The sequence below is a fragment of the Mastomys coucha genome, unplaced genomic scaffold (genome assembly GCF_008632895.1).
Source record: "Mastomys coucha isolate ucsf_1 unplaced genomic scaffold, UCSF_Mcou_1 pScaffold1, whole genome shotgun sequence".
In the NCBI taxonomy this organism is placed as follows: Eukaryota; Metazoa; Chordata; class Mammalia; order Rodentia; family Muridae; genus Mastomys; species Mastomys coucha.
Genome location: NW_022196891.1, coordinates 27,295,219 through 27,314,252, shown reverse-complemented (window position 1 = coordinate 27,314,252; position 19,034 = coordinate 27,295,219). Strand labels below are relative to the sequence as shown.

At 46.1% G+C, this 19,034-nt stretch overlaps 1 protein-coding gene across 1 annotated transcript; it reads right to left on the bottom strand.

Annotated features, from left to right (window-relative positions):
- Window positions 1-1,599: 1,599 nt before the first annotated feature.
- On the bottom strand, window positions 1,600-17,967 carry Fcmr (Fc fragment of IgM receptor). The gene is made up of 8 exons (XM_031381619.1): window positions 17,724-17,967; window positions 9,648-9,980; window positions 7,705-7,833; window positions 6,598-6,817; window positions 4,684-4,835; window positions 4,247-4,405; window positions 4,077-4,135; window positions 1,600-1,916 (listed from the first exon to the last, which is right to left on the bottom strand). Exons 1-8 carry the CDS (start codon window positions 17,782-17,784, stop codon window positions 1,740-1,742), a joined length of 1,290 nt encoding a protein of 429 aa, XP_031237479.1. The 5' UTR covers window positions 17,785-17,967; the 3' UTR covers window positions 1,600-1,739.
- Between the last annotated feature and the right edge of the window lie 1,067 nt (window positions 17,968-19,034).

Genomic DNA, 19,034 nt, shown 5'->3' with positions numbered 1-19,034 from the left:
TGTTTATATCCCTGCTGTCCTCAGAGCACTTCAGACCCTTGGTCCTGGATCCCGTTATTGGCTCAGGCTTTTCTTCAGACCTCACTCTTCAGTACAAACGAGAGCCATGGATGGCTTGCATATTTATTACAGCCTTATTTAATTATTGTTACTATTTTACGGAAACCGTATTTATTTGTGAGACTGGAAGTTCCATGAAAACATCAGAATTTAGTGTCCTGTGCTTCCACCTCACTTCCCGTGATCTAGCTCAGCACGGGGACAGTGAATGGTTGCTCAGTAAATATTTAAAATGCATTTATTTTTTTAAAAATTTTTTTTTTGTCTGTCTTGAATTATTTGGGATGATGATGGGATATGAATGTAAACTTTGATGCATGGAAATCACGAGGGGGCAAAGCGCTGGGCTGGAAACCAAGGACACTGATTTGAAATTTTACTTATTTTTATGTGTGTGGGTGTTCTGCCTGCATGTGTGTCTGTGTACTGCATGCATGACATGCAGTACCCTTGGAGGAGAGATGAGAATGTCATATTCCCTGGGGTTAGAGTTAGAGGCAACTGTGAGCTGCCATGTGGGTGCTGAGGATCGAATCCCGGCCAGGTCTTCTGGAAGAGCAGCCAGCACTTTTCACCTCTAAAGTGTTGCTCCAGCATAGGACATTGGTTTGAAGAGCGAATGATGAAAGCTACCATTTGGGCTAAAACAAAGATTCATACTCAACATTCCACCTTATCCCTGATTTCCCACCCACCACAGGATCCCGTTTCTCCAGGCACCCCTCTTAAGATACGTTCTCTCCTTATCTGTTTAATATGACATGTCAGGCTGATGGTGACATTGTACCTGGATGCCTGGTTCAATCTGTGATGATAGTCCTTGCTAAGAACAGCAAGTTGACTTAAGCGGCCACTCCATTCTATTTCTAGAAAAGTGTGCAGGGAGCTTCAGTTGTACATTTGGGGAAAAGACCTTCCTCTCAAAGGCAAGAGCTGGCGTTCTCTCGCTAGGGTTGAACTTCACAGCCGGTGTCCATTCAGGAGGTGACTGACTACACCTTGCTATGTGCCGTCTGAAACTGACAAGCGATGGGTGATAGTTTGGGATGGCTAAAATAGCTCAAAGTTGAGGTACTAAGATACACAAGAAGATAAGTAGACTGCAAAGACTTTCTAAAAGCAGAGAGATACTGCAGTCAGGTTATTCCTACCAAGTGATGGGGGGAGGGGTACAGTGAAGAGGATTCATGTGTGTGTGTGTGTGTGTGTGTGTGTGTGTGTGTGTGTATCACTAACACTAGCAAAAGCTTAGTTCTAAAAACTTAGAATAAGTCATCATATCAAATAAGTTATCCTTGCCATGAGACTCAGGAAAGGCAGAGCTTATTATGTCCTGTGGATCAGGGCCTGGAAGTGTTGGCTATGCTTATAGTCTAGCCTGATGTCATATGACCTAGGGTTAAAGCAGCAAAGACTGTATGACCAAAGATAGTGATGAAGCAGCCCGCAGGCTCTTAGATGGTACAAAAAGAAGAGTTGGCATCATGACCAATCAATGTCCAACCCAGAACTCTCAAAAATGAACGCAGGGGGCTTCAGTGGGGTGAAACATTAGCCTGTAATTGACCATTCCCAAGGCGTTCAGATAGTCAGGTAAGAGTTGAATTACGGTATATGACGTACGAGGCGACAAGCATCCTATAAGGAAATTGTGCTAGATGTCAGCCAACAGGCAGGGCTCATTGGCATGAAGATCCGGGGCCTGGGGCATAGCTAGGAAGATGAGATGGGCCAGGAATATTGATGTAGTCATCTGAATCAGGGTCTCCCACGTTGACAGCGGGCTGGTGGCCCAAGGTCACGTAGTCACAGCTCATCTTCAGAGACCGGGTGTGGGACCAAGGAGCTTCAAGTGCCTGGGAACAACCAAAGGAGCGTCACTGGCTCTGGCCGGGAGGCGAAAAGAAGGAGCAGGAGAGCAGTTGCTGAGCTCCAGGCCACAAAGGTGCAGGATTGGCTGAGCTCCATCAACTGGGCCAGCCCTGGGGCTTTTCAGGGCGCAGCCTCGCTCTAAATAACTGGAAACCACTTCATTCTAACGTAGGCAGGACAGACACACTTTGCATGGGGTTTAGACTGAAATCATTGGGTCGAGCCGTGTGAAAGAGGCCCACCGGCAGAAGTCTCCCCTTGGGGATAAAGGGATATGACTGGTGCGGGAAATATGCATCTTCTCAGGCAACCAGTCAGAGGCTGCGTGAATCATCTCTTGTACCTCTGCAAGGACTTGGAGAGGCCATTACATGGTACAAGGACGCATTCCAGCAAAGGGCTGGGTAGCGGAGGAAGACGGCAGACCATGTGCGCATGATGGTGCTTCTCTTCCCCAGGGAGACACCCCAGGACTCTCCCTTCCTGGCACTTCTCAGAAGGCCGGGCTATGTCAAGACTAACATGGCACAAGTACTGCAATCTCCACAGAAGAATGCCACCACAGAGACTTCAATCAGTCATCTAAACCAAAGTTCTAAGAACTAGAAAGGCAGTCCTCCGAATACAGGAAGCGTCTGCTGTAAGGGACTTCTACATTTTATATTTTACCAACAAGAGAAACAGCAGAAGGCTGCTTTAAAAATCACATCTCCCACTGGATGTCAACTTATTTGGTTTAAAAAAAAATATTCACTATGAAGACTGAAATAAGCCATTGAACCCTCTATACTTGTTCTGTCAAGAGATGCGTGCACACACACACACACACACACACACACACACACACACACACATTAACCCTTATTGAGAGAATGAGACGGGACTAGCTTTCAGCAGGGGCAGCCCACAAGAGGGTCTGTGTGAGCTTAGGGCAGATCCACAATGAAAGGTTGGCTTTTAGGTAGAACAGACAGGCTCGATGGACCATTCAACCCCAAGCCCAAGCCTTGAAGACTGGTGGTGTGTAAGTGTCTGGCGTGGGGAGTGGGGTGGGGGCACATTCAAGCAGCTGGAGGTGACAACAGGGCTAGCTAACACTCTTCCCCTTTAAGTCAGACACATGATCGTTTTATCAATATTTTGCCTGCCAGGCATGACACGACGTCATAGCACCTTAATGGGAGGCAAGTGTTAGTGCAAGATGAAAATTCTAGGTCACGATCCAAAAGAAGCCATCATCCCTGTGAGTAGAAGTGAGAACTTGGTTCTGGTGGCTGAGGACTAACCATGAGCCAGGAAGGCTGCCTGGAGTTGTTGGAACAAAATGTCCCTGGATGACCTCATGGATTAATCCTCTTCTTCCTATCCTTTTGGTTTGAACCCTAAGGGGTTTTTTGGGGGGTCTATTGTATTTAATTAATTTACACTAATTAACACATGCACACTTGGTGCCCGTATTAAAATTTTTCTGATTACAAAACCCAATGTTTTAGACTTTGAGAATGCTTAAAGAATGCCCCTTAATTTGGGGGAAAAAAATGACATCTGCTGTGTTGAATGTCTGCATCTCTGCCCAGGCACTTTAGATAAAGCCCAGCGGTCACGTTCCCCCCCCCCTCTCTCTCTCTCTCTCTCTCTCTCTCTTCTCTCTCTCCTGTTCTGTTCTCTTCTTCTTCTTCTTCTTCTTCTTCTTCTTCTTCTTCTTCTTCTTCTTCTTCTTCTTCTTCTTCTTCTTCTTCTTCTTCTTCTTCTTCTTCTTCTTCTTCTTCTTCTTCTTCTATTTCTTCCTCCCTCTCTGTCTCTGTCTCCCTCTCCATCTCCGTCTCTGTCTCCCTCTCCCTCTCCCTCTTTAAGAGATGTCTGAAAAGCCTCTCTCACAGAGGTAAAACTGAGGAGCTTCCACCTCTTCTAGCCTTCTAGAAACCTAGCGTCGTTTTTACACCGTATAGTTGCTGCAGAGGTATCTGTCTTCCCTACTAGACGAAAGACATCCAGCATCCATTCATCTAAAAAGAAATGCTTGCCAGGTAACTAAGATAACCACAGATCTTGCAGGATCAGCGTTGCGAAGGCTTCAACCTAGGGGCTGGATACAACCGCTGCGGGAGCCTGGCTGAGCCTGGGCTGGGGTGGGCGGAGCTTACCTGCGGCGGGGCGGGGAACGCGGAGGTTGGGGCATTGAGGAGCCGAGCCTCCGCTGGACCTATCAGATAGAAGAAAGCGGTGAGGGCCCGGCCTTCCCACGCCTGGTCACCACCTGTCCCCGCTTCCCGGCTGGCCCCGGTCTCCACGCCTCGCTGGTGTGTGCGCTCACCCACGCTGTCGGGTTCCCGTGCGCGCCGAGGGCAGGCGCTGTAGACGTTGTTCTGCGAGCGCGGCCTCTGTGGGGCAGCCCGGCGCTGTGCGGGGAACGGGCGGGAAGCCCCCCTGCCTCGCCTCCTCGTCGCCATTCGGCCCGCGCGTCTGGAGAAGGCTTCAGGAGGTCACCCAGAAAAGAGAAGGGCGTGACATCAGACACTAGTGGCCACCTGCCTCTTCTTCCCCAGACTGAGGGCCACACACCTCTCTGATGCCTGACAATGTGTGGCCTGGACTTAGATGCCCAGGGTGCAGAGCGCAGGAGCAAGGACAAAGTATTTTTAGACTCCCATCTCTCATCCCGGTTACCTGGGCATCCAAGCTAGATCTGAATGCTCTCGCCTCTTGTACCTCAGGTCTCCCAACCAAAGCCCAGAGCCTCAAGTGGCTCACCTCTCCTCCTTTGAATGGCTCTTTTTACCACCAGTCCTAAAAGAACCAGCAAGAGAAAGCCCAGGAAGGTCGGAATCAGGATGTGAAATTCTGGGATGGGAATGTGAAGCCTTCGGTCTTCTCTCCCATACTGTGGGCCGTGGTGGAGTGTCCTTGGTCGGGGGGGAAAATGGGGAGAGAGATGGAGAACTTAGACGAGCAAAGGAAATTTAAAGACTCACCCTTGAGTGGCCACCTTTCTTTGGAGATGACTTAGAGTCAACCCATTGTTAACAGAATTTTCCTCCATCACCCCCAAAGAGATTTGTTTATGGGGTCAGGAGTCTTTGGTTCAAATTCAAGTTCCTCATTTTACTGGGTTTGTGGTCTTGAGTGAGTTTTAATTTCCCTGAGCCTTATTTCCTTATAAATGAGGACCATAAAATCTGCACAAAACTGTTCGACCAAAACCAAAGGAAGTGGAAAGAATTGAAGACAGCCGGTCTATAGCAGGGTCTGGTACGTTTTCTTATTCCCACAGTTAGAAACCTTGGCATAAGCAGACTTGCATTGACCATACCTGGGCATTGCATGTCTTTATCACAGTTGGCATTAAAGAAATGTTTATTACATAGATTTCTGAGATGGGAACTAAGAGTCCTGTTTTCATTGAAACCACATAGATTTTATTGCCCCAGTTCCCTCACTTACAGGATTCAAATGATTCTGAGAGCCTTTTTTTCCCCCCACGAATCAGTTTGCATTCGCTCAGGAAAATTACTTGTGGGTTTTCACACACATTTGCTTTAATGCTGCCCCCTAGTGGTTCATTGAGGTCCTAAATTTAGAACAATGCTAAGCAATAGAAACATTTGTCATAAAGTGTTAGCAGCATTAAGAAGGAAAGAAAAAAAAAGAGTAATTTAAATGCTTATTAATTAGTAAATACTTTTAATTACTTTAAATTAATTAAAACCTTTTTCTCATTTAGTTATACATTACAACAGATCTGAATGAATCTGTATGATTGAAAGACTTGAGTCTTTCTATAAGATCAGAACTAGGGACTTGCAAAGAATACAACATGTGGGAAAACTCTACTAATTAAAGTCAGAGTCCATCAGGATTGGATAGCCTCTGGGCCAGGCACAATATGAGAGACTTCAACCCCACTGACCTTATGTGAGGAATTTTAAGCCCACACATATGTTTCTACCTGAGGAATGTCACGAAGACATTCCTCAGTTAGATTACAGAATCAATTTTCTTTCTCCCGATAAAAATTGTTCAGTCAGAACCTGAGATTCCTAAAAATGCATCCCCATGCTAACGAGGCATTCTGGGTACCCTAAGCCCCCAGCCAATGACCTTTACCCACCCTGGGTGTTCCTATGCTTAGTCCCGCAAAACTTCATAAGCCTTGAATCACCCTTAATGAAGTTGCTCTGCCTCTTGATAGCTGGTCCCAGAGTGGTTAGTCACTGTATGTACTCACAGGGCTTCCAAATCCCTTCCCCTCTACATGCCTCTGCTCCCACTGCCCTTGTGGACAGAACTGGCTGAAGTCCACAAAGTGGGGGAGACCCACAACAGCAAAGCATATTCTTTGTTGATAAGGCTAATGCATTTATACAGCACACTCAAAAACAGAGCATTTTGCCGGGCAGTGGTGGCGCACGCCTTAAATCCCAGCACTTGGGAGGCAGAGGCAGGCAGATTTCTGAGTTTGAGGCCAGCAAGGTCTACAGAGTGAGCTCCAGGACAGCCAGGGCTACACAGAGAAACCCTGTCTCCAAAAAAACAAAAACAAAAAAACAAGACAAACAAAAAAACCCAGAGCATTTCTCCATGGATCTCTGGAGACAAAGCTGAGAAGGGTGCAGATGATCTTAGGGCTCTTAGTACACAGGCACTAACCATAGAGGCCCTTCTTACCTTTGCCCATGATGTCTGGTGTGGTGACTGTAGCTGGCCTCTAGGGGCTTGATTGCTTGCTGAGTTGAAGTCTTTGAGGCTGTGGTAGCTGGCAGGAGCGCTGGGGACTTGGTAGCTGATACAGAAGATGTTCCCTGAACTCTGGGATGGCGGGTTACTGAAGTGGCGCTGGAGGACTGGTGAACCGGAGGGGCCTCAGTCTTTGGAGTTGGTGTGGTAACTACAAGAGAGAGAAGGGAAAGCTTACATTAGTGGTAGATATGCTGTGCTCTTCAGTCTCCCGGAGGAGTGGGCCTCCTCTTCCACCCTCAATCATTTCTCCCCGTTTGTCCATACGCACCACCTCTGTTTGTGTAGTCCTCGTGGACAGAAATGCCTTCATAGTATGCCATCTACACAGAAAACCTTCATGCATGCATGCATGCTTTAAATATTTTCTCCAGGAAGCCGTTCCTGACCTCACAGGCAGAACACCAACTATCTTCTGAACATGGGGAGTGTACCTTACTTTTCTGTGCTCATACATTCTCCCCAATTTCATGCCAGTCAGTCACACTCCTAGATCTATGATCTGCCTAGTTACACTGTTTCTTTTGACACCCCCCCCTTATTACACTGTTTCTTTTGACCCCCGTCTCTTAGTGCAACAATGGTCAATTAATGTACAGAACTCATCCATATATGTTAAGATGCATGGAGATGTTAAGGAACTCATCTGGTATATGTTAAGATGCATGGAAATGTTAGTATGATAGTCATCTTTTAATTGCCAAATAGAGTTGTTAAAGCCACTGATTACCAGTAAGTAGAAGACATCCCTGTAGGTAGCTGGAAGCATAATGACCTCCAGCTGGCAAACGTCTGCTCAGTCTTGGTTTCTAGTCATTCAAAAAGGACCTGGGGTTTGTGACTTGGGCACGTTGTTACTTGTATGCCACCTGGTGGTGACATGTGACTCCTCCAGCTAGGGCCTGACCTCTTAGCTGTCAGAGAAAGGTCCTTTCCAAGCACAAAGCACAGGAAAAGTCACTTCTGCTTTGTCGGCCACTTCATGAATTGAACAATGCGAGTCTCCCTCTTCTCCAGCTCTTGACTTGATGGACTCACCTTTGAATAGGACTCCAGAAGAGCTGGCATGTTCCCCCATATGGAGCCAGGGGATCTGCTGATGAAATCTCTGCAACCATCTTGGCGGCTCAGGTGTCTCTTCAACTTCCCAGAATGGTTCTGGGTAGTCTGTTGGAGGCAAGAGGGCTGTGTTGGTGATCATCAGGGAAGAGAGGGGACTGGAGGTTCAGAAGTCAGAGCTGACTCAGCCAAAGCTATGAGAAGATGAGAATGGTCCACGGAGATAACAAAACAGGAATCAGGCATGGAGCCTCCCTGGTGGGCTGGCCTTTCCCACCAGCATGTCCAGCACTCTCTATAAAGCCATTGGGCTGTTGGGATTATAAGTTGCTGGAGCAGTCACGTACATTTAAGGATGTCATTGAAAAGTCAGGGTTAAGAAGAAATGTAGGACCTGAACGTATAGCAATATATTGGCTTGATCATTGTTTCTCAGTCTTATCCACCCAGACATAATAATTAATTACATAGGACATGTATGGCTTCTCTGCTGTTTTCCTCAGCCTCAGAACCTCTCCTGTCTAATGCTTATCTCTCCATCCATGCCCTGGGGAGAATGAACAACACACAACATCTATCTTACTCCTCTCTTTCTTTCTTTTTCTTTTTTAATTAGATATTTTCTTTGTTTACATTTCAAATGATATCCCCTTTCCTGGTTTCCCCTTCCCCCACCCCCTGCTCACCAACCCACCATCTCCTGCTTCCTGGCCCTGGCATTCCCCTACACTGGGGCATAGAGCCTTCACAGGAGCAAGGGTCTCTCCTCCCATTGATGACAGACTAGGCCATCCTCTGATACATATGCAGCTGGAGCCATGAGTCTCACCATGTGTACTCTTTGGTTGGTGGTTTAGTCCCTGGGAACTCTGAGGGTACTAGTTAGTTCATATTGTTGCTCATCCTAAAGGGCTGCAAACCCCTTCAGCTCCTTGGGTTCCTTCTCTAGCTGCTTCATTGGGGACCCTGTGCTCAGTCCAATGGATGGCTGTGAGCCTCTACTTCTGTATTAGTCGAGCACTGGCAGAGCCTCTCAGGAGATAGCTATATCAGGCTCCTGTCAGCCAGCACTTGCTGGCATCCACAATAGTGTCTGAAACTAAGGTGACAGTAGATGCTGGCAAGGTTGTGGAGAAAGAGGAACACTCCTTCATTGCTGGTGAGATTGCAAGCTTGTACAACCACTCTGGAAATCAGTTTGGTGGTTTCTCAGGAACCTGGACATAGTACTACCTGAGGACCCAGCTATACCACTCCTGGGCATATACCCAGAAGATACTCCAACATGTAATAAGGACACATGTTCCACTATGTTCATAGCAGCCTTATTTATAATACCCAGAAGCTGGAAACAACACAGATGTCCCTCAACAGAGGAATGGATCCAGAAAATGTGGTACATCTACACAATGGAGTACTACTCAGCTATTAAAAACAATGAATTTATGAAATTCTTAGGGAAATGGATAGATCTGGAGAATATCATCCTGAGTGAGGTAACCCAATCACAAAAGAACACACATGGTATGCACTCACTGATAAGTGGATATTAGCCCAGAAGGTCAGAATACCCAAGATACAATCCACAAACCACAAGAAACTCAAGAAGAAGGAAGACCAAAATGTGGATACTTCGATCCTTCTTAGAAGGGGGAACAGAATATCCATGGAAGGAATTCCAGAGACAAAGTGTGGAGCAGAGACTGAAGGAATGACAATCCAGAGACTGCCCCACCTGGGAATTCTTCCCATATTCAATTATCTTACTCCTTTCTTCCCCTGTGGCTAGAAGGTTCTAGGCCGTGGTGTTGGTCAACTGTAAATTAAGCTGTGTTGTTCTGTGTTAATACTGGCCAGGCTAATATGGCTCTAGTATGGGACAGTTACAGACAGATGCTGGTCTCAGTTTTCTAAACACCTACCGTTATGGACATTCAAGGTGACTTTCTGGGTCTTGCCTCGGCCTGTGTTTATGCCCAAACCACAGGCATAGACTCCATTGTCATTTTCTGTCAGGTGTGTCATCTCCACTAGGAACAGCTTCTTATCCAAACATGGCTTCAGGGTGACTCTCTGTTTATATTCCTTCCTGACAAAGGTGTTGGACACCACAGTGGTGCATATCCCAGGCTCGGACATCTGCCGGCACAGATACATCCTCACGTGTATTTGAGGGAGTGGGCACTCGATGATAACGGATCCGCCCCACTCCACATCCAGCTGTACTTCTGGGAGGACCTTCAAGGTCCCAGACACTGCAAGGAGAGGAAATTAATGCAGTAGAAGCCCCATTTTCAGATGTGTCTCTACTCCAGCCATATCTTTACCCTCACGCATCTCTCCAAACCTAGTGCTAGCCCGGACCACCGCCACACTAACCCCCAGATCTAGCTATGCCCTGTGGCCAACCCAGCCTCAGCCCTGCAGAGATTTCCGACTATCGACTTACGATCCTTCATTCTCATTCAGGCTTGCTCCGTGCCCACCCCATGCCCTTAGCTTCAGCCGCGTAAGTAAACCTGAGACTCTATGGGCTTAGACACAACTACGGTGCCTACTCCAAAGAAAAATGGGATGCCAGGAATGACGCCCAGTGGCACATCATCCTCTCCCCTGAGAGACTTAAGTTTGGGGGTGAGAAAGTTGACCCATTCTTACAGCACATTTTACTTCTGGGTTCTTTTTTTTCCTTCAAATCTGTTCATCTGAAAGGAGGATTTGATATCTTTCATGGGCGCTCCTCTCTCATATAATAAGTCATGTAGTAAATTATACCAACAGAGAGCTACTCCAGTACAATGTAATCGATTTCTTGAGAGCAATAACTCAGGACTCCCTGAAAGCGGCAGGCAGGGGCTCCTGACTCAGGCTACTGAGGGGATGGTGTCCTGGGAGGAAGGCTTTTGAGAGAAGTGGTGTCCAGTGCTGTGCTCTGAAAGGATGGGCATAGAGGGACACTGAGATGGTGACGGTGGTCACTGTGTGGAGAACTCATGGAAGGGAAGTTAGGGTATGAGTATACATATTATATGGGTATGAACATACATATGTCTAGGAGAGAAATAGATCAGGATGGAAGTTGTGGGTCACAAGTTCCTGATATCAAAAAGCAATAAAAGAAAAGTATAGCATAAACTAACTCACTACAGCAGAGGGTAAAGCCACAGAGGGCATGCTAAGTGGGTCCCAGCAAGTGCCTCCATATACTGAGAAAAGGTTGGTCTTAGTTGTTTTTCTATTGCTGTGACAAAACACCAGGACCAAGGCAACTTAGAAAAGACAGAATTTAATCTGGGGCTCATGGTTTCAGAGGGTTAGAGTTCATTATCACTGTGGTGAGAGGCGTGGCAGCAGGCAGGCAAGTGTGGTGTTGAAGCAATAGCTAAGAGCTTATATCTTGATCCACGAGTAAAAGGGAGGGGGTGAGAAAGAGAGACAGACAGACACACAGAGACAGAGACACACAGAGAGAAAGAACTGGAGTGATGTGGGGTTTTGAAGCCTCAAAACCCACTCCCAGTGACACACCTACTCCAACAAGGCCACACCCCCAATCCTTCCCATACCCCCAATCCTTCCCAGTCCTTCTCAAGCAATTCTGCCAAATAAGAGCCAAACATTCAAACATATAAATGAATGGGGGCTGTTCTCATTCAAATCATCACAAGTGATAGTAGAAAGTGTGCATTTATAGTGTGAATCATGTGTGTGTTTAGGTGGGCCTGGAGAGCTAAGGTGGAGATGAAAAGGGCCTTTCAGGTAGCAAGAACAGATTGTATCAGGATGGGGTTGTGAGAGAGAATGTGGCAGGGAAATCTGCTAGCTGACTGATGTTTATCTACAAATGGTACATTCTGAATGGTTTCAACGAGCTTAGTCACATGAGAGTTAAAAAATTATAATAGCAATGGGCTTAGGGCATCTAGATTAAGATATTTCTGGTAGGGAGGAGTATTGAAGGGTTGAGGGGTGGGAAAAATCAGCTAGAGATAGGTGTTAGGTGAGGATGCAGAGGAGCTGTAAAACATCCACAGGAAATGATGAGATCTGAAAGTGAAGCTATGTTAACAAGCTTGGGGAGGGTAGAGAGGCAGAGGGCTCAGCCAGAAGTACATGGTCTGTCAAGGAATCTTGCATATGATACACAGAGTTCAGTCCTGCTTAAAACTGCTGTCAACAGAACTCACCAAGACAGCTTCGTGCCTGGACTCAGGCAATGGAAAGGTAACAGATTCACAAAATTCCAGCCAGCCGAGGCTCAAGACTTGATCCAGAGGTTGAAGGGATCTCAAAAATGGCCAGATTCCAGAACAAACTAACTAGCTGTCTTGAGAGTCTATAGTAGCATCGATGACCAGGATTACAAAAACAGATTTCCAAGACAGAGAGAAGTTGGTGGGATTCGTAGTTTAGAAGTTTGAATTTCTGGGTCTATATCAGTCTTTGGGGGCTTGCTGATGCCTATGAATTGTCTTGCCCATTGGGCGTGGCATCTCCCTTTGTCCAGGCTGGTGTAGGGACTTGCTTTTCAAAGACACACCTCAGATGTAATTCTTGGCCATTTAAAAGTGGTTCTTGGGGAAAAGGGAAGAGGGGAGAAGGTATATAGAGGAACCCACCGATTTGATACTAGTGTTATAGAGGCAATGAAGTGACCTCTACTTTCTAACCTCTAATTTGGTGACTGGATTGTAGAAATAGTAGAAAAAAAAAAAAGGAATGATGTAGTTTGAAAAGTCATTGTCAATATATAGTTGGATGAAAACGCATGTTTGAGATGCCAGTACCCTATAGCTTTTTCACAGTGCAAAACAAGAGAAATAGGGTAGGGCCTTGAGGGCCAAGGGCGCGCTGGAGATTTTCTAGGTGGGAGTGGGATTCAACCTAATCTGAAACAGAATGCTTGGAACAAAAAGGGGGGAACACCTGGCTTGAGATTTGTATGTTGATGAAAGAGCTATAGTTTATGAGTATGTGTGGTGGGACAGGTGAACCTGCAGCTCACTCATTCACCAGCAATCCTGGGCCTTCTCTTGTCTCCGCCTTCCCAGCTCTGGGCTCTCATAGGTGCGTGCCACTGACTCTGGCTTTTTATTTGGATGCTGTGGCTCTCAACTCAGGTTCTCACGCTTTCATGGCAAGCATTGTACCGACCTACCCAGCCCCTGAAGGATAACATTTTCAATTCCTTTTAAAAGGACAAGAGGGCTGGTGAGATGGCCCAGCAGGTAAAGGCATTGCTAACAATCCTGGTAGCTTCCGTTTGAGTCCCAGTGCCCACGTGAGGGAGAGTCCCCTTAAGATTGAAGGACCACTTCTTCAGGTTGTCCTCTGACCTCTATGTGCACGCTGTGACACATCCCCCCAGAATAAACAAACTAACAGACAACAAACAAACAAGTAATGTAAAAATATTTAAAAGCACGAGAACATTCCACTTGGCAACCCATTTCCATCTACTGCAACCTGCACATGGACAGGCCTGGCACCTGTCTTCAGTTCTGGCCCAGGAAAGGGTCCTAATTCCTTTCATAGGGCACTCCCTCAGCTGAAACTCCAGTCTAGCCTTCTTTGGTTTAGAATGTCTGTCTGCAAGGCCCTCCCGCGCCACCTTTCTGCTGCACCATGGGCTTACCACTCTCTTCAGCCCTGCAACAGCTCATGCATAGACCCTGATACTGGCACCTTTAAAACCCTCAGATGATGTTTGCATCGCCTCCAGTCTTTTCTATGTGCTTTCTCAAATGCCTCATCCAACTCCTATCCATCCCTTCCATTTCTCTTTGATCAACTTCAATCAGAATTCTGTCTCTAAACATCCACCCAAACTGCTCTCATCTGGGTCATCACAGATGACCTGGCTGCTGCTGTCTTTGGCAGTCGCTTGTTTGTCATCATCTCTGGCAGTATTTGACCCACCTGAGTTCTCCTTCCTAGGACCACTTTTTTGCGCACCACCTCAATGCCACACTGTCATAGCTGTTCCTGCACTGGCCCCTCTCTTACTCATCTCCATCTCCCTCTCAATGCTGGGCTTTACACAGAGCTTGGTACCTGATGGAGCCTTTGTGTCTTTTCTCTCCTTTCTACACTAACTCTAGGACCTTTTACATACAGATGCTGATGGGTTAGATTTCAACTAGACACATGCTTGTTGCTTATCTTGTCTTTACAGCCCCGGACTGGCTCTGGCCCTTGGACTCCATTGTATATTTAAGATAATATCTAACAACAGTGTGAAGAGACCTCCTCATCTCTCTTTCTAAACCTGCCCATTTGTAAAAGAGTTTTCTATTTTGGGAAATAACACTATCATCCAAGTGCTGGAGACCAAACTTATCCTCATGACAATGAATCAAGATGAAATTACATGAGGTCCAGGGAGACGGCTCAGGGGGTAAAGCCGCTAGCTTGACAATCCAAGGTCAGTTCTTGGAGCCCGTTGTAAAATGCCAGATAAGTGAGTACAACCCCCTCCCGCCCCCACTCTTATGGTAAGATAGGAGGTGGAGAAAAGAGAATCTCCTGGGAGTGCATGGGTCAGCTCTAAGTATGTAGCGCAGCGGCAGAAACGATGAAAGAGACCCAGCCTTGCATAGGTAGAAGCTGTGATGTGACTCCCCAAAGTTATCCTCTGATCTCCATACATTTTATTGTGTGCTGTGGTGCGCACACAATAACAATTTTAAAAGAATAAACTTTCATTTCTTCTCTCTCTCTCTCTTTCTCTTTCTCTCCTTTCTCTCTCTCTGGTGAGTCATAATGTGTATATACATTCTTATGAGTAGTCTAGGTAAATTTGAAGCCCACATCCTATTATACTGCCTTGGGTCATGAAAGACCTTCCCATAGGGCTCCATTCAGTATGGTCTACAGTAGTACTGATCACTAGGGACAGGTCTACCCCAATATTTATAGGCCCTGAGGGCAGTATTAGTAAACAAAGGCCAAACTGTCATACATATAATTATTCAAAGATATTATCAAGGGATAGGGATATGGCTTAGTTGCTACAGTGCACACGCATTAACCTGAGCTTGAGCTCAGGCCTATGTAACCAGGCCTGGTGGCCCATGTCCTTAATTAATGGCCTTTGAGATCCTCTGCAAAAGGATCAGGAAGTCAAGGCCATCGTCATCTAAATAGCTCATTAGAGGCCAGCCCAGGATACAGGAGACCCTGTCTTAAGAACGCAAGACTAACAGTAAACCATTAATTAGAATATTTACAATATCCCTTATTAGAATAACTATTAATTAGAATATTGTATGTCCCTATCACGATAAATCCATATATTCCTTCTCTGTTGCTTATGGCACATGCGATCCCTCACCAGACAGGCTCTTTCGTACCGATATCCTGGAGTCTCCACTGCTTCCCTTTCACACCTACACAGCTACTTTGTAGAGAATATCCAACCTTGCCACCCTTTGCCTAGCTTCAGAGGCTGTTTGGAACCTTGGTGCTGGCAAAGGGCAGCTGCGTGTGGACAGTGCCAAGTTCTGTTGCAAGCTCAAGATGTCGTGTGGCTCTCTTGGATCACAGCTAGAACGGAATCTATGTTTCCTTGAGGAGAACCCTGAGAAGACACTTCTGAGGTAGCAATCTTCTGGCATCGTGCCTGAAGATTCTCTTTCTTTAAGCTCTCTCCTTTCAAATGAAAGTTTGTCAAGTGAGTTTGCATTGCTACACTCTCTAGTTTGGGAGGTGGAATACTGCGCTTAAGACACCTTTCCTGTTGTGCCATTGCGAAGTCGGAGGCTCCTCCTTGTGCTGGCCAGTTTATGGTAGTTTGGCACAAAGTAAAATCATCTAAGAGAAGGGAGCCTCAATTTAAAAAAAAATGCCTCCATACAATTGGGTTATAGGCAAGCATGTGGAGCATTTTCTTAATTAATGATTGGTGGGATAGGGTCCGGTTCATTGTGGGTGGTGTTATCCTTGGGCTGGTGGTCCTGGGTTCTATAAGAAAGCAGGCCGAGCAAGCCATGAGGAGCAAGGCAGTAAGCAGCATCCCTCCATGGTCTCTGCATCAGCTCCTGTCTCCAGGATCTTTGATGATGAACAGTGAGATGGAAGTGTAAGCTAAATAGACCTTTTCCTCTCCAACTTGATTTTTTGGTCATGGTATTTCATTGCAGCAAAATAACCCTAACTAAGACACTCCTTAATTGCACTGATCTCTTAAAAGAATCGTAGCTGCTTTGTCTGAACCCGCTTGGTCTGCTCTGTTTGTAGCTTTAGCTGAGTTCAGGCTCCTTTCTTTGCCAAGCAGCCCATTTTCCACACACTTGTGTTCTCTCTTACTGTAAATCTGGGTAAACATTGTGAGCAGTAACCGTGCCATGGCATGAATGTTGTGCCACATTTACATTACCCCTATCAAACAACTTCAGGATCATTCAGTGTATGGAGATGCCATCAGAACACAGCCAGATTCTTTATAATGTGAATAGCAAATGACTCTTGCCCTAATTTCTGATAGAGTCTTGTTCTCCTGTGAGCAGTATTTATTTATTTATCTATTTATTTACTTATTTGTTTACTTATTTGTTTATTTTGTTCTGGTCCTTTGTGCTCTCATCACCATTAACCTTTGCTTATAACATTCTTGACCTTCTCTAGATCATCCACATGTCTCAAAATTCCTCCTGAAAACTAGTTCTGAAGGCCTATTAACTACAAGGTCAGATTTCTCACAACAGTAACCTCACTTCTTGTTATCAATTTACTCTATTTGTCACTTTCCTCTTATTATTGCAGCAAAATACACGACGAGAAGAAACTTCAGGGAGGGAAGGTGTATTTGTGCTCACCGTTTTGAGACCAGCATTCTCAATTTATGGGTAATGACCCCTTTAGAGTACAGGGATCACCTATGGCTATCAGAGAACACAGATGCGAACTCAGTCTGCTGTAGCCTTTCTCTTTCTTCCCTTTTTATTCTGTTCAGGACCTTGTCCCACAGGATAGTACAATTCCCCTTGATGCATTCTTTCTGGAAATGACCTCGCAATCACATCCAGAAGTAAGGTTGACTAGTACCTAAGCATTTCTTAATCCATTCAAATCCTCAGCAAAGCTTAATTATCACGAAGCAGGTATTACTGATAAACTAAGTGAGCTAAGCACACGGACCTAAAGATACAATAAGACTGTGGCTGGAATTCAGCAGGTGTTTGGGAGTGACTGGGAGAGGGTAAGTTTGCGACGGCCTGAGAAGAACCAGTTAATGGTAACCTGGGAGGAATGACAGTAACAGGGATGGTAAAAGGGACGGCCTGAGAGGGGGCCGTAGTAGCGGGGATCTGTAGCATTGGTACAGAGAAGAGTTCTGTTTCTCTGGAAGAAGGTCCAGAAGGTCTGAGCCCGGTAAGCTCAGAATGGAAGTGAGGAGAGTGCATTTAAGTGAGTAGATAGTGAGAGCCATTGAATGACATTATTAGCTTAGAGATGCTTAGGACAAATGGAATAGCTGGACAAATGGAATAGCTGGTTTGTATGGTGACCAGGGAAGTATATTAGGCAAGGCATTGGGTGCACTGTATCCCAGATCTTGGTGATCATTCAAGCGTGGTACCAGGTAGGTGGCTGTAAGCTGAGATAAGAAGCTTAGGGAACAGGAACAGGTAGGTTAGGCAGTCTTCATTTGGAAGTTGCCAATTCCAGAGTGAAGAAGAAAGATCTAAAGAAGAAAATACATACGAGAAGGATGAACCTGGGACACACACATTTTAAGATCTCAATAAGTGAATCTTTAAGATATGTGACACCTTCAACCCTTAAGAAATCTAACAGCTATCTAGAGTGAAAGTCTGGAAGCATGCTGCGTGAGTGGGGAGGGACCAGCACCTTCCTAGGTCTCCATCCTTCGCTTTGGGCCCCAGCTGCAACTGCATCTCTCCAGAAGCATCAGAGCCAGAAATGGCTGTCAACTGATTACCTCCGGCTAATTCAAACCTGGTAGTTGGTCTGGAGTGTTTCCTCAGAGCACTCACCTGGCAAGAAGTAAAGTAACCAAAGCCAAAGGTCCATGGTTCCTTGGAGGCCAGATCCCATCCAAGAGGCCCTGGAGTGAGGCAGACACACACCGATCACCTGGGAGCCTTCTCCAACTGGGTGCTTGAAAGCTATGCTGGCTCCCCTTGAGTGGCAAGGGCTTAAAATGAGGAAATGATACTCTGTCTTGTTTGCTAGTTAGCCTTTGTCTAAAAGAGAAAACACCAGTGAAGCATAGCGGAAATCAAGAGTTGAGAAAATACGTATTGCCTAAAAATGAGTGAGCAAGGTTCAAACGCATAACCCGAGCAGCTCCCAGGATCCATACGTATCGATTGCCTTCTGAGCTAGAGTCATTTGTTGTTTCTCCATCACCAGTTCTCTCCCAATAACAAAGCCTTTGTGGACCAAAGCTTGGCTTTGAGAATCACCCGTGATGAGTACTTGTGAGCGCCTACTATTTGTAGCGATGTTAGCCATGGATTTTGTGCGGTCTACTGCTTTTCTCTGAACTTCATTTATCTAGAAAAACAAATGGAAGGGGAGACACCATGGCCTCTGGCACCCCAAGCACGCACACTATCAATCCTGAGGTCTTAGGCACAGCTTGCCCAGGGCCTCAGTTAATCTTCAGGCCTCATTCTCTTACAGTGGTATCCAAAAGGAGCTTCCCTCTGGCAGAGGCACAAGCCACTGTCCAATAAGCAGAAGACAATTCTAAGAGCCAAGTGCGACAAGTCACAGAGCAACTCTGCCCTTAGGGTTGGCAGTCTGGTCAAGCCATTTTTCGAGACACCAAGTGGCAAGGGTGAGGCTCATTGTTGGAGAATAGAGAAGTCAAGAATTAGGAAAACAATTTTATATTTAAGACAAAATGCTTTTGTCCAGGCTTGACATTTGTTAGCCTTGGGCAAACTTCCCTGAGCCTGTGCTCTCACTGGTGGCTTGGGTATGGTCACTGTCTTGTCTGGTGCACAGCAGAAATCACTGATGTAGAAATGCTACAAAGCCCTTTAACACTGGCTTTTCAGCTTTATGGCCTTTCAGATGTGCAAAGCTATAACGTATCTGAGGATTCTCAGGCTTTCGTTGGGTCGGGGGTTTCATTTGCCAACAGTACCCCTAGTCTAGGCTTCCCCAGTCACTTTTGTCCACACTATTTTAGGCTCATAGGTGGCTGGCTGCCTGCACACCACTCCGTCCTCACGCCTACACACCAGCTTGGTCACATGCTCTCCAAAACACAACACAACGATGTCTTCAGCCCTGGAGGTTGACTGTGAGCTTGGAGCAGGTGCAGAGGAAGAGGA